General features: G+C 39.0%; 1 protein-coding gene across 9 annotated transcripts in view; it reads left to right on the top strand.

Moving 5' to 3' along the window:
* The first annotated feature begins 3,842 nt into the window (after window positions 1-3,842).
* Window positions 3,843-14,651, top strand: part of CNOT2 (CCR4-NOT transcription complex subunit 2) — a 120,833-nt gene continuing 110,024 nt past the window's right edge. For 6 of the 9 annotated variants that reach the window (XM_054718847.1, XM_054718851.1, XM_054718846.1 and 3 more), the window contains exon 1: window positions 3,843-4,012. In XM_054718847.1, coding sequence (XP_054574822.1) covers window positions 4,008-4,012 — 5 coding nt within the window. In that variant the 5' untranslated portion in view covers window positions 3,843-4,007. The remainder of the gene's footprint in view (window positions 4,013-14,651) is intronic. The other 3 variants (XM_054718853.1, XM_054718848.1, XM_054718849.1) reach the window with 3 other exon arrangements.

Here is a 14,651-nt window from a genome sequence, read left to right as displayed (position 1 = left end):
CAGTTTTAACGGCCATAGTAAGGAAAATGAATTTTATTCTAAGGGTAGCCATTGGAGATTTAAAATAAGGGAGTACCATAGCCTAATGAACTTTTAAAAATCATCACTCTAGCAGGTATGTAGAGATAGTTTGAAGGGCACAGGGAAAAGTGGAAGCAGATAATGTGGATATTGCTCTTTGAGAGATGTAGTGTCTTGGACAGGGTGGTGGCATGAGAGGTGATGAGAAGTGGATGAATTCAGAATACATATAAGGAAGACCTGATGGTATTGGATGATCAGTTGAGGTTAGGAATCAAAGAATATTCCTAGTTTTATGCCTGAGCAAGTGAGTGAACTGTTGGTAGTATTGTTTATGGGAGGAAAGTTTGAATCCAAATGTTGTTTCAGTACTGGTTGCATTTTTAAAAAAATGTTTTTATTCATTTTTAGAGAGAGAGGAAAGGAGAAGGATAGAGAGAAACATCCATGAGAGAGAAACATTGAGATACATCAATTGGCTGCCTCCCTCCTACTGGGGATTGAGCCTGAAACCTGGACAGGGAATCAAGCTGGCAACCCTATGTGCATGGGATGACACCCAACCAACTGAGCCACAGGGGACAATGAAGTACTTGTTAAATTTGAGATACCTATCCTTTTTACCCCTTACCATAAGATTTTCAGTACTGTCTACATCTTTCAAAAATGTGAGGACTCCCTTTCCTATAACTAGTTACTTATAAACTCACTAGAGGCCCGGTGCATGAAATTCATGCACGGGGACGGGGGGGGGGGGTTTATCCCTCAGCCCAGCCTGCACCCTCTCCAAGCTGGGACTCCTCTAGGGATGCCCGACTGCCTAAACATCTTTCTCACAATCCAGGACTGCTGGCTCCCAACCACTCGCCTGCCTGCCTGCCTGCCCCTAACCACTTCTGCCTGCCAGCCTGATCACCCCCTAATCACTCCCAGCCTGATCAATGCCTAACTTCTCCCCTGCCAACCCAATTGCCCCTAACTGCCCTCCCCTGCCGGCCTGGTCACCCCTAACTGCCCTCCCCTGCAGGCCTGGTCACTCCCAACTGCCCTTCCCTGCAGACCAGGTCACCCCTAACTGTCCTCCCCTGCAGGCCTGATCACCCCCAACTGCCCTCCCTTGCAGGTCTGGTCCCCTCCAACTGCCCTCACCTGCAGGCCTGGTTGCCCCCAACTGCCCTCCCCTTGCAGGCCTGGTCCCCTCCAACTGCCCTCACCTGCAGGCCTGGTTGCCCCCAACTGCCCTCCCCTGCTGGCCTGGTCCCCTACAACTGCCCTCACCTGCAGGCCTGGTTGCCCCCAACTGCCCTCCCTTGCAGGCCTGGTCCCCTCCAACTGCCCTCACCTGCAGGCCTGGTTGCCCCCAACTGCCTCCCCTGCAGGCCTGGTTGCCCCCAAGTGCCCTCACCTGCAGGCCTGGTTGCCTGCAACTGCCCTCACCTGCCAGCCTGGTCCCCCCTAACTGCTCTCCCCTGCTGGCCTGGTCACCCCTAACTGCCATCCCTTGCAGGCCTGGTCACCCCTAACTGCCCTCCCCTGCAGGCCTGGTCACCCCTAACTGCCCTCCCCTGCTGGCCCTCTTGTGGCAGCCATCTTGTGTGTTGGAGTGATGGTCAATTTGCATATTACTCTTTCATTAGATAGGATTTTCTTCCCCTAGTGAGGATATTTTTTCCTCACTTTAAACCAGTAATTTTTCCATAAGGTACGCAAGGAATTTACCTACACACATTTCAAAACACAAAACACATACAAGGTGTGGACTGTTTTTCGGTAAAAGTCATCAAAGTGAATAGTTAAAAAAAAACCAACCACCTATCTACAAAATGGGTAAATTTGATCAATATTAGTAATAAAAATGGACTTTTTTATGCAATAGGACAATTTTAAAAAATATTCTATTTACAGTGCTTACTAGAAACTATGAACATAAGCTCTTAACAAATGTTAGCTTATTTAATACCTAGGACCAACCTCTATAGTACGCATTCAACAAGTTTTACAAATTTATTAACAGATTGGACACTAGTAATAGGATAATTTAAAACTTGTTCAACAAAACCGTCAAATTAAACCTGTCCCTGTCTGGAAGTGATTTCTCCAATTTTACCAATGTTTATGCTATTTAAAACATGTTTTGAATAAATATGGGGATGTTTAACAATAAGGTCCACCTTTTGGTCTTAACAAAGACCTATATATAAGCAAACTAATGGATAAAGTGGTAATACTTGGTGCAATTATTTATAAATATATCTATCTATCTATGTATCTATATATATATATATATATACACACACAAACATATGTGTAAAAAACCATATCTCATTTTTATTATTCTAACTTATGATTCCAAATATTAATAGTTATGCTTTTAATTTATTAATAGATTAAAACGCTCAGTAATACGATAAATGTACATACATGTATTTATATACCTGTATGTATTACATTTAGAGGCGTATTCAGTTTTTTAACATGCCATCTTACAAAGCAGAAGAAAAAGTTCAGAAGACAGGCAGAACTGTTGGGGAAAAGGTAGGGAAGAATATAAACAAGTGTAGTTCTTCCTTGACCTTTCCTAACATAAAAAACACAGTGAAGCAGAATGTTTAGTGAAATGAATAACCATGTAAAACATTTTCCAATGGCTACATCAGCATCATTTGGACTTTACACAGTATCTACTAATATTTCAAAATACATTGCACTCCGTAAACACGACAAAGACATCTTTTGTTTTATGCTTATATATTTTTTGTTATTTATGAGCGACAGATAACCCTTTGCCCTTCGATGGTATATTTTAAATTGGATTACTGTGAGTTTTTTGGAAGAAAAAGTTGATTTTTACAAAAAACAAACAAACAAGGAAATTAGGAATTTTATTTACTCCAAATGAACTGCACTTTACATTAATAAGTTCTATAACTCAAATAGAAATAACAATTTACACAGCCCCAAAACACACGTGTAGAGGGTCTTTTTGAGTCCGAAATGTCCAGTAGTAACAAAAAGGGGAGAGTTTATCAATATAAAAAGGAACAGATTTATTACTTCAAAGAAAACAAATTTAATTTCACTCTGAGTGACAATTATTTTTCTGGAAAGCAGAGACTTTTTATTCTCCTGAAGTTTCCACCAAAGTCACCATCCTTTCAAACAGCCCTGCTGATAGCCCAGCCGGTCATTCTCGGCGAGAGAAAATGCTACAAGTCTTAACAGCCTGCGCGAGTTCCCCCAAAAGTGCTTTAAAAACCTACTCCCCAATATGTTCCCTCCCACCAAGTTTAAAAAAAAAAAAAAAAAGGAAGGAAGGAAGGGTGGTGAGGAGAAAATACCGGTGGACTCGGCCGAGGGACACTCACTTCTCAGGAGGCGATGTGAGGCGCTGCGGGTCCCTGGAGTGCGTGCCAAGGCACCGGAGGACGCGGGGCTGAGGGAGGAAAGCGGGGCCGTGATCCATAGGCATCAGGTGCCGGGGCGAGGGGGCGTTCCAGGAGGACGTGGGGCGGGGTGTCCCACACGTACACAAACACAAACACGCTCCCCGGCCCCGGGAGGGCGGACCCACGCCACCTCACCACTCCCCGGCCCGGGACCCCGCGGCCCACCTCGCACCCAGGGCCCGTGCCCGAAGTGAACCAGCCCGCCCCAGGGGAACTGTAGCGGCCTCCGGCTCCGCTCGCTATAACGGCCGCGGAGAAGCTGCGAGCCTCCCGGGGAGTCGGAGGGAGACGTGGGTGGAGGCTGCGGGCCGAGAGATGACGGAGTGAGGCGCCTCTCCCCACCCCTGTCCAACGCGCGGGAAGCGGTCAGCCCACCCCCAACCTTGTCCGGTCGGCTATAGCCTCTCCCACCTTCCGCCGCCGCCTAAGGGAAGCCGGAACGACGGGGGTCACGGTGGGGGTCAGAGGGTAAAGGTCTTGCTCCCAGCAGCCTCCGCGGTGGATACGTCGCCATCTTGGATCCGCGGGACAAGAAAATTCATGCGGTGAGTTTTTGGCAAATTTTCGGAAGTCTGGCAGCGGGGCGCGCGGCTGGGGCGGCGGATTCGGGGCCCCCGCAAGGCGGGGGAATGCCTCGGGGCCGGGCCGGTCGCGCCTGGGGTCCGCGGGCAGCGTCCCGGCCCGCCGCTTCCCGTTGCTTTTGTCTCGGCTCCAATCGAGAGAGGGAGAGCAGAGCGGGCGGGGAGGGGGGGTGGCGGCGGTGGAGGGAGGGAAAGAGGGAGGGGGTGTGTATAGGGAGGGTGGTGGATGGGACGTAAAGCGTCGCGGTACTTGGGTCGTTGCAGTAGCAGCAGCAGCAGCAGCAGCAGCTCTGGGTCGTAGGCCCGGTCCCCTCGGTGGGCGCTGGGGTTTTCCTCACACTCCGCTCTCACGGGCTCCCGCCAGCGCGAGGAGCCTGCGCCGCGCTGCTTCCTGGGGAAGGAGAGAAGGCAGCAGCGGCGGCGGCCGAGGAGCCCGGGCCCGCTTTAGACGGCGCTGCCGTCTTCCCCAAAGCTGCCGCGGCCCCGTGCTGTTCACATTCTCTCAGTACACGCACATCACCTGCAACTTTGTGTGTGTGTGTGTGTGTGTGTGTGTGTGTGTGTGTGTAAAAAAAGATGGGTGCTGTTGGACTGACTAACGGGTCTCGGAGCCTCCAGGCTCTGGGATACCGAAGGATCTGGGTGATGGAAGGGAGAGTGCAGCTGTGATGCTTCCCCTGCCGCCGCACCCGGAGGCTGAAGCTCCCGCGGTGTGGTAGAGACTGAGCCCGGGCAGTCCTGTGGTGGCGGAGGAACCCGAGACGTTTCTGCCTGTGAAGTTGCTAGCCCGGGGTTTCCTACTTCCGTCGGGGCCTCGCCACCTTTTGCTGGCTTCGGTCTAACTTAAAAGTTTTACGGAAGAAATGAGTGGCGTTGAAAGAGGCCTTCCTCGTTCTTCGTCGGGGCTGTGTTGTCCGTCTGGGAGAGAAGCCCTGTGACTCTTGGTGACTGGCGATCGTTTTTGAATGCAAGTTGAAGTTTCCTTTAGGAAAAGCATTGCCAAGGCTTTAGAATTTGCATTTATTCCGGGCCCTTGTGGGTACGGTGTTACCTCCATAAAAGTCTTACATACGGGTACCACACTCTCCAAAGGAACCTAAACATCAACTTCCTTTGAATCCTAGGAGATGTCTTCAACATCCAGAAGGCCGAATGCAACACTTTCCTCCCCCCCTCCCCCCCCCCCCCGCCGCCCCCCTATTTTCATAAAGCTCTTGGTCATAAAACTCCTTTCTTAATCTTCAGAACAGTTTCTAATAAGTATAAGGAAATATACACTGATATGAACCCTTAGAGTCTTGGTGGAATGGTAGACGGTATTGAGTTAAAATCTGTTCATGAGGGAGGCCGAACATGAATTTAGTTCATAGTTGAACACATTTTCTGTCATGCTTGATATTAGGAATTTCTAGACTTCTGGAATAAGTGCAACTTTTGGTTTGTCCTTTGAAACAACGTAAGTGGAAGTGGGGGGGCGGGTATAGAAATTTGGAAATATTTACGTATTTACATACCCTGTTTATGTTTAGTTATTAGGGAACACTTCCTGTTGTTTGACCACATTTGTTTCCAAATGTCAATGAACACATTTATTTTGCAGTTATGGACGATGACTTCTCTAGATTTAAAGGGTTAAGAATCACAGTGGACTGAACTGTTAAATGTTATATTTAAAATGGTTAGATGTCTACCTTCTGAGCTCTTTTTATTGAAATACTTCTAAATGCACCAAGAGCTTTAGTAAGCTTTGTATGTTGAACAACTCCTTAGTTTGTAGTTCTTTTGTAATACTAAATCAGAAGGAAAAATTCACTGTAAAAAAGGCAAAACTTCTGCACTTCTTTCTTGACTTCTTAAGATCCTCATTTAATTTTAAAAAGTTCATTTTCTATCTTTTTTTCCCTGAGGGCTTGAATTGCAGTGACTTCTATGAATACTTCGTGTATTAGAAAGGAGCGGAGAAACTTTCATTTTTTTTTTTGCATCCTAATTAATGCTGTATCAATAAAAATGAATTAATGTAGGTATCATTTGTTGGCAGAAACCTTTTTTTCTAAGTATACTATGTAGAGCTATCTGTAGCCCAATATAACTCTTGGGGAATGAGAATTGTCTGCATATTTAACCAAGCAACAAATACAACCTTTAAAACATTTTCAGTTTCTATAATACTTTAGTTTTAAAGTAAACTTATGTGGTGGAAAAACAAGGGCAAAATTTATACATATGAGTGACATATCCCTTTCATTTGAAAAGCACTTGATCTTGAAGATAAAATAAAACTAGTTCTGCCAAAGAGAACTAATTACCTATGTTTATACTTTAGAACTTTGGATATTTAATTTCCTTTATTATTTTTGAGAGATACTTTACAGTTAGCGATAACCTGAAAATTCTGTTTATTCAAAAGTAAATAAGTACTTTAGATTTATGAGTAGATTTCTCTAGAAGTGCTTCTAACCCAGTTTTGGTTTTTATCTCTTCAGTAGATATTGATGTTAAAAGTACTTGTATTTGGGGGGGAAAACTTACAGATTTTTTTCACAATCCTTGGGGAGTTATAGTATTTCCCTTTTTAGTGACAAATATGCTTAATAACATTTTCTGATACTATAGAAAAATAAAGAAAAGGTAGGTTTGCTTCATGTAGGCATATGAAATAATGAGTGTAATAGACTAGTAAGGAAGTTAACAATTTTTTTGCTCTTTGTCTTAAAATTTTTCAGTGTAGAAAGTTCATTCAATTATGATTACATAAAAACAAACTTTCTATGTGCTTGCTTAAATAAGCATGTGAAGAAAACTTATGCAAATAGTGATACAGTCTTAGGAGAAGATACTACTAAATAAGATTTTATTTGTTACATAGACTTCTAGTGGATTTTGTAATACAAAGAAGCAAAAGAAACCAAGGTATCAGGTAGGGCCGTTTTACAGGCAGAGTCACTCTGAGTTACACTGTAATGTTTGAATAGAATTATATACAATATTGATGTCAAGGGATCCAGTACTATGATAGGAGTCATTCTGGTTGATTATACAGGTGACTGTCCTTACTAAGGATGAGTTCTACCTGTGATACTTAAATGAATTTCAGTGTGGCTTTGACTAGATATTTTAAAAAGAGCTATATACTAAAATTGATCTCTTGTAGAAAGTCTGTCTTTGAAAAGAAATAGAACAGACATTAGGATTTTAAGTTTTTAGAGTTATTTTATTATTTATTACCTTGGTTTTGTTCATTGAACCTTTTTCTCAATTTTAATAGTATATATACTTTTTCTTGTTACTTCGGTGTGTTTTTTTTTTAACTTGGCTTCCTTTTTTTAAACTTTAAAGACTCCTTTCTTATGACAAGCCATGCTGATATGGTTTGTTCATTTATTTACTTTGTCTATAAGGATGACCTGGAAAAATAATTTCTAACAGCTTGTTCTTTGAAATATAGATGCAAATTTTCAGGTATCACTTGGGGGTATGCTTCATTTGGAACTAATAAAGTGATTTCTAATGTTATTTTTTTTTGGTAAGACCCATAACTTATATAATATGGAAATGCAAAATGAATTATCCAGGAGGGAAAAGAAAATTTCCCTTCTCTGAATACACTTTAATATGTTATATATTCTTAGACTCAGGATCCAAGTCTGTTTATATAATAGACTAGCTATTGGATATGTTTGCCACTTACTCTGAAAGTGCCCCTCTCTTTTATTTTTCTTTCAGGTGAATGTATTTAGGTGTGTATGGGGGAGGGATATTTTTACTATCACTTCTCTGTTGTTTACAGACTTCTTATTCTTCAAAACTCTACTCTGGTGTCACTTTCTTTTTTTTATACTTTCATATGAATTTTTTTTTTATTGTTTAAAGTATTGGTGTCGCTTTCTTAATGAAAATTTAGCTGACCCCCATACTGCTTTTATTGAACATGTCATGCTGTATTGTAATTTACTGTCCAACCCCATTATCCACTGTAACCTTCACTGGACTGTGAGCACCTAAGAGGTAGTACTTTGTCCTATTTATCTTTACATTTCTAGAATTTTTCTCTAGTGCACAGTACTTAGTAGGTATCAATAAATATGCAATAAACAGAACAGGTGCCAGATTGTAATTGGACACTCAATACTGTCAGAGTGCTCTGGTTCCCAGACTACAAATCAGACAGGTTGGAAGGGAATGAGAGAAGGCCATCCTGCATTCCTTCACTTCTTTGAGTCCTTATAGTTTTGTTTCTCAATTATCGATGGAAAACAGATAACCAGCTTCTTAGAGAAATGTATGTAGAGTGAGTGCAGGACTGAGGGAAGGATGTTAGTAATAAAGTGCTTTTGGCAGAGTGTTTAGATCTATATATCTTACTGTATTTTGTATGGCTAAGGTCACTAAGGTCATTGGTTGAAGGAGATATTTTGTATTTATAGTTACATGGTAATATGTATTTACCATTGCTTAACTGTGTTCTTATATAATATATATGCTATTTTAACTTTCTAAAATCTTAAAAATTGCAGTTCGAGAAAAATCTGGCCTTTAAGGGTTTGAATAAGAGATTATACGCCAGTTTTGTAACCCCTCCCCCCCCCCTTTTTCTTTAAATGTAGAAATCAAAACAGGGTAATGACTCCCAGTTGTATATAGAGGAGATGCTAACATTTAACTTAGATTTTAGAAATCATGCCTTTTGTTTTATTTGCTTACATGTTTTTCAGAGGCTTTATAATGACTAAAAACTACTAAAGATAGAGAGGGTATTTATGATTATTATCATTTTTATTTATTTGTCTTAGAGAAAGAAACAATGATCAGTTGCCTTACACATGCGCCCCAACTAGGGATTGAACCTGCAACCTAGTTATTGTGTCCTGACTGGAAATTGAACCCACAACCTTTTGGTATACGGGATGACGCTCAACCAATGGAGCCACCGGCCAGGGCAAGAGTTTTTAAAAGAGAACTCGATTCATTGCTCAGGACACCAGTCCTTTCTCTGTTTTTGCTGAATTGAAGTATCTTTCCTGATGTGAGAGTAGATAAGAATGCACACTTAGTAAAATTTTACTTTGCCAAGTAATGATAAAATAAGCAAGAGAAAATTATGTGTCCTGGCAATTTAGGTAGCAATGAGGAGATCTGCTTTTTTATTTCCCCCAAACAAATTGATATACAGTTTTTTAATTTGTATATTTGGATGTTGAAATATAACTGCATTTTGTTTTAGCATCTGGACAAAAATGTAATGACTGATTATGTAATACACTGTATTTGGGAGAGGAACATTTGGTTTTCTGTCATCTGGCAGGAGTGTGTACTTGTGTTACTTTTTACATTGTAAATTATAATACTTCTACATACAATTTTGTATTTAATTTTGGTTTGTAAAATTTTTTTATAGATTGGTCAAATAATATTCCATAAGTTTACCATGCCATTCAAAGTACCTGATTCCTTTTGGCTTAATTTTAGTACTTAATATTTTAAAAACGATTTACAGCTTGCGAAATACTTCACTTCATCTCAATTTTATATGGTTGTCATTTTGATGTTTATTTTTAAAATAAGGCTAAATTATTATTTTTGTTTTGTGTTGTTCATCCTCACCTGAGGATGTTTTTTCCACTGATTTTTAGAGAGTGGAAGAGAGGGGGGGAGTTGTGGGTGGGGGGAGGGAGAGAGGAAAGTGAGAGAAAGAAATACAGATGTGAGATAGAGACATCAGTTGGTTGACTGGGGCCTGTATTGAACCTGTAACCCAGGTACGTGCCCTTGACCAGGAATTGAACCCAAGACCTCTGTTACATAGGCTGATACTCTAACCACTGAGCCAGTCTGACCAGGGCAAAAAATAAGGTTAAGTTTTAACATAAACATAAAGGTAAGATAATCAAGCTCTCTTGATTACTGTGAAAATTCATAATTGGGAATGAAGGAGGCTATTTTATCCTTAGACTGGACTTAGCATCTAATACCTTTTTCACTTAATGCTACTCTAAGTAGAACGTTTGTTTTTGTTTTAATTGATCATCTTGCAGATTCAGAATAATTAAAGTAATAACAGGAGTTTGAAAGAGGAGTAGTAGGAAATTTTTGTTTAAAGCTTGACTTTCTGGCATAATACATCAGCTCTTCCTATACTCAAAGATATAAACATTTATTAAGAAACACCAAAACTTTAAGTAATAATTCTGTTGTAATGACAATAGGTAATCACACTCATGCCACATTTTCTAAATTTACTTATTGCCCAATTATTTTGCAGGTCGATTATGTACTGAGTAGATATGCCTTGAGGTTTGCCTTGATTTAGTGCACATAGTGCTTCAGGAGTGGAGTTTTTATAATTTTATGTGTGAGCATCTCTGGTTTTAGATTAGAAAAATTGAGTTGTAACCTTTCTAACCTATACACATTTATGAGAAATTATAGATTCGTAGACATGTCAGGCCAAACTTTATTTGAGGTCTATAGCAAAACTATTTAACCTGGCAGGAGAGAGAGCAGTTTTCAAATTGTTTAGTAAATTTGATGTGCAGTCATGGGCTGCATTATGTCATTTTGGTCAATGATGGACTGCATATGTAGCAATGGTCCCATAAGATTATAATGAAACTGAAAAATTCCCACACAAATCCTAAATTCGTAGCACAGCGCATTACCTCACATGGTGATGCTGGTAATCATATAAAAGTATAGCACATACAACTACAGCAGTGAGCAACAGTAGGTTTACAGTTGTTCGTATGGAAAATAATATAACAATAAATACAAGAATAAACTTTTTCATGTACTCAACTACATGAACCTATTTTTGCCCACCCCTGTATGTACAGTACATAATACTTAATAATAACTGTGTTAGTGGTGTGTGTATTTACTATATTATACTTTTTATCATTATTTTAGAGTTATTCTTTCTACTTTTTGCTCTAAAATAGTGTGCCATGTTATGCCAGCAATAGTCTCATGTTTATTGCATCTTTTCATTGCATCATTTTCTCTTGTGCTTGATTTAATGTTGCATTGTTTTGTACAGTAACGTGCTATACAGGTTCGTAGGCTAGGAGCAGTAGACTATATGCCATATAGCCTAGGTTTATAGTAGACTATACCATCCAGGTTTGTGTAAGTAAACTCACAAAGATAATAGCCTAATGAGGCATTTCTTATAATGTATCCTCTTGTTAAGCCACACATGACTATATAATACACTTTTTTTGTTCTGTATGTGTGTAAATCACACATTCTAAAATAGATGTGTATACATATATAAAACAATTATGGTCCAGTGCTTCAGGGAATTTGACCTCTGACTGCTCTTAGGGTATTTTAAAGCATAGTTTGAAAACCAATGGACTTGATCTCTAAGGTCACTTCCAACATAAAATCTGTGTTTTTAAAAAAGAGTTGTTTTTTCTGCAGATACAAAATTCATAGAATTGTTTTTAGTAGCATTTGTATACAAATTGAATTTAAATTTTAGGTTCTACTGGTTGGATGTTAGAATTCTAGCTGTTTCCAACTAAATCCTTTAATAATTTGTTTATTCTCTTGTAGGCATTGTGGTTGTGCTGGGTATATATGATGGTGAATAAGACAAGTCTGCCTTCATGGAGCTAAATATCTTAGAGGGGGAGATATAACATAAGCATGCAAACAACTAAATAAACAATTTTAGATAGTGATAATTGTGATGAAAAAAGTAAAGCAGATAAGAGTATAACAGTTGATTAGGGCTGAAGGATGAGACTATTTTAAGTAGGGTAATGAGGGAAGACCTCTCTGGAGATTACATTTGAGCAGAAACCTAAAAAGGAGAAAACCATGCAAAAATCTGGGTGATTGTTTTCCAGACAGAAAAAATAGAAGGCTCCGAGAGGGGATCAAGTTTTGCATGTTTGATTCTTTTATAAACAGTTACTTAATGCTTTCTACCGAAATAGGAGTAAATTCTAAAGGGGAAAAAGAAAGATGATTAAGACATACTTCTTGTCTTAAAACTGCTGAAAATATTTTGGTGGATCTAATAATTTGTAATAAATTTTATGAGAGCTGTAGGTAGGAGGGAATATTTTTCATTTAGAGTCTAAAAATGTTTTCCGGATCCAGTGGAATTGGGGTCTGTCTCTTTCAGTGGAAAATTATAAAGAAAAACAAACTAAAACTTTGCATAGACTCATAAAACCATTGAGAGTTTGTTTTTTAGTTTTGCCAAGTTTTAGATAGTAGTTTTTTTCTTAGAAATTGATTAGTTATGATTTTCATGTTCAGTCAGATTTCCTTGAACAGTCCAATAAATGTTAACTATGTGCCATGCATTATTATAGGTGCACTGAATAATTCTTCACGTTTAATTTTTAAGGTGCATGCTGTGGATATATATGCTAGATTAGAGCAGTCTTGTTTGAGAGAGTTAATGTGTTGATTTTAGGGAAGTGGTATTTGAACTGGGTTTGAAAGGATGATTTAGAGTTCACTAGGTTGGCGAGTGTACAGAATCAGCATTGCAAATACAAAAAGCCTCGGAGAATATACTGGATCTGGAGAATGGTTTAAGTAATTTGCTATAATTTTTTTTCTTTGTGTTTTTTGTTGATAATCCTCACCTGAGGATATTTTTTCTCGGTGATTTTTGGGGAGAGAGGGATGGAGGGGTCCTGGGGGAGGCGGGGAAAAGATATGAGAGACACACATGGACTGGTTGCCTCCTGCACGTGCCCTAATCAGACCCAGGATTGAATCTGCAACCCAGGTACGTGCCCTGGACTAGGAATCAAATAGGAATCACACCTTGGCCATTTGGTTCTCGGGCTGCTGCTCTAACCACTGAACACACTGGCCAGTACGATTTGCTAAATTTTTTATAGAGTTCTGAGACCTCATGAGAAGTTGGTTGAAGGAATGGATTTGCCATAGTGTGGGAGACTTTCTTAAATTATGAGTAATAACCAAATTTTCATTTTAACAATTCACGTGATAATCAAATTTGTGCTTCAGGGGCAAATTTTAGATTCCAGAGTTAACTTATAATTAAAATTTCAAGCTTGATGGTGTAATATAGTGTATTTGTGAAATTCTTGAAGAACTATTTTCTCTCCATTAGACAGTGAGTATTTTGTATTCATATTGGCAGGGGGTTTTTAATTTGTTAACTGTATAATTTTGAAATTCTAGTTTCTGTTTTCCAGAGAACTTGTTACATATATAAACCAGTGCTATTAGTTAAAAGTTTTACATTAATGGGTGGAATTCATTACATAAGTTACAGGGCAGGCAAAGTTTGAATGTTGTTTTTTGACATTATTTGCAGACTTGAGATTTAACATTACTTGGGTAAATTAGAATAATGCCAAAAACTCTAAATTAACAACATAATTGTTCATAGGAGCTGATACTTATATATTACTAAAAGTGCTCATTTTATAATGCTAAGGTGTGTACGTGTTATTCACAATACTATATAACCCTTAGTTATGCATTTATTTTAGGTTGCTAGCATTATTTGTTAATTCTGACATGCAAAAAAAAGAGAACCCAAATGCATGTTTTTAAGTGAAAGGAATTTATTCCTTAATGCAGTTTGAGCAAATTACTACTTTGAATAGCATGCATTAAAAAGCATTTTTTACTAGCAAAAGTAAATTATTCTATCGTGATGACTTGGAGTTGCCAAGCTTGCCTGATTGTCTATTTGGTTCCTTTTTGACTTAACAAAATGGAGCTACTTATAACTATTTTCTATTAAAGAGAGTTATATTGTGTTGGAATTTTACATTATGTTGTTAAAGTCTCGGTATCAGCTATGGAATTGGAATTACCGTTGTACTGCTTTTAATTAGCTGTGTGACCTATCTTTTCTAAACTTAAGTTTTCTCATTCAAAAAATGTGGATAAACAACAATACTTAAACTCATAGAGTTGACTTAGGAATAAAAGGCTCTTGTAGGTTGCTGTCAGGTTTTCTTTATTTTATTTTATTTTATATTTTTGAGTGGGACTTGCTACTTAAAGATGAACTTCTGAGCCAAATGAGAATTAGCTACAATTTATTTCATAGAGTGCACTGTGCTCATTTTTGGTTTCAAGTTTGTAAATGTAAGGAAGAACGATGCAAGTTTATTCTTAAGAACCTAAACATGTTTTTCCTACCAGGAATTTTGTTTAGATGACATTGTGTTAAGTACTGTGTGTAGTATTTTGAGTAACATACATACATCTTAGCATTACTCTCTGAATCACTTGGCATGGTGCATGGCATATAAGAGGCATTTAACAATCTAATGGGGAGAGCATTGGCTTGGGATTCAGACAGACTTGTGTCGACCAGTTACAACCTGAGTTATGTTGCACTTTCGATAGCAAGTTTTTTTTTTCTATGCCTCTTTTCCATATCCTTAAAATGAATACAATATCTCCTTGTAAGCTTTTTAGAGAGTTAAATACAATCTCATAAAACACCTGACAATAGGTTCTTGGCACACTTGGTTCCCATCTCTTTACCTTTATGCAGAGTAAATATTCCAAAATTCTGGAGGAAGTTTAGAGGAAATTCTTAACATAGCTCCTATCACTTTATTTTTGAAAGTTGAGAAAGTTGGATCAT

This window comes from Eptesicus fuscus, chromosome 7 (assembly GCF_027574615.1).
Source record: "Eptesicus fuscus isolate TK198812 chromosome 7, DD_ASM_mEF_20220401, whole genome shotgun sequence".
Classification (NCBI taxonomy): domain Eukaryota; kingdom Metazoa; phylum Chordata; class Mammalia; order Chiroptera; family Vespertilionidae; genus Eptesicus; species Eptesicus fuscus.
This window is presented reverse-complemented; position numbering and strand designations above follow the sequence as displayed.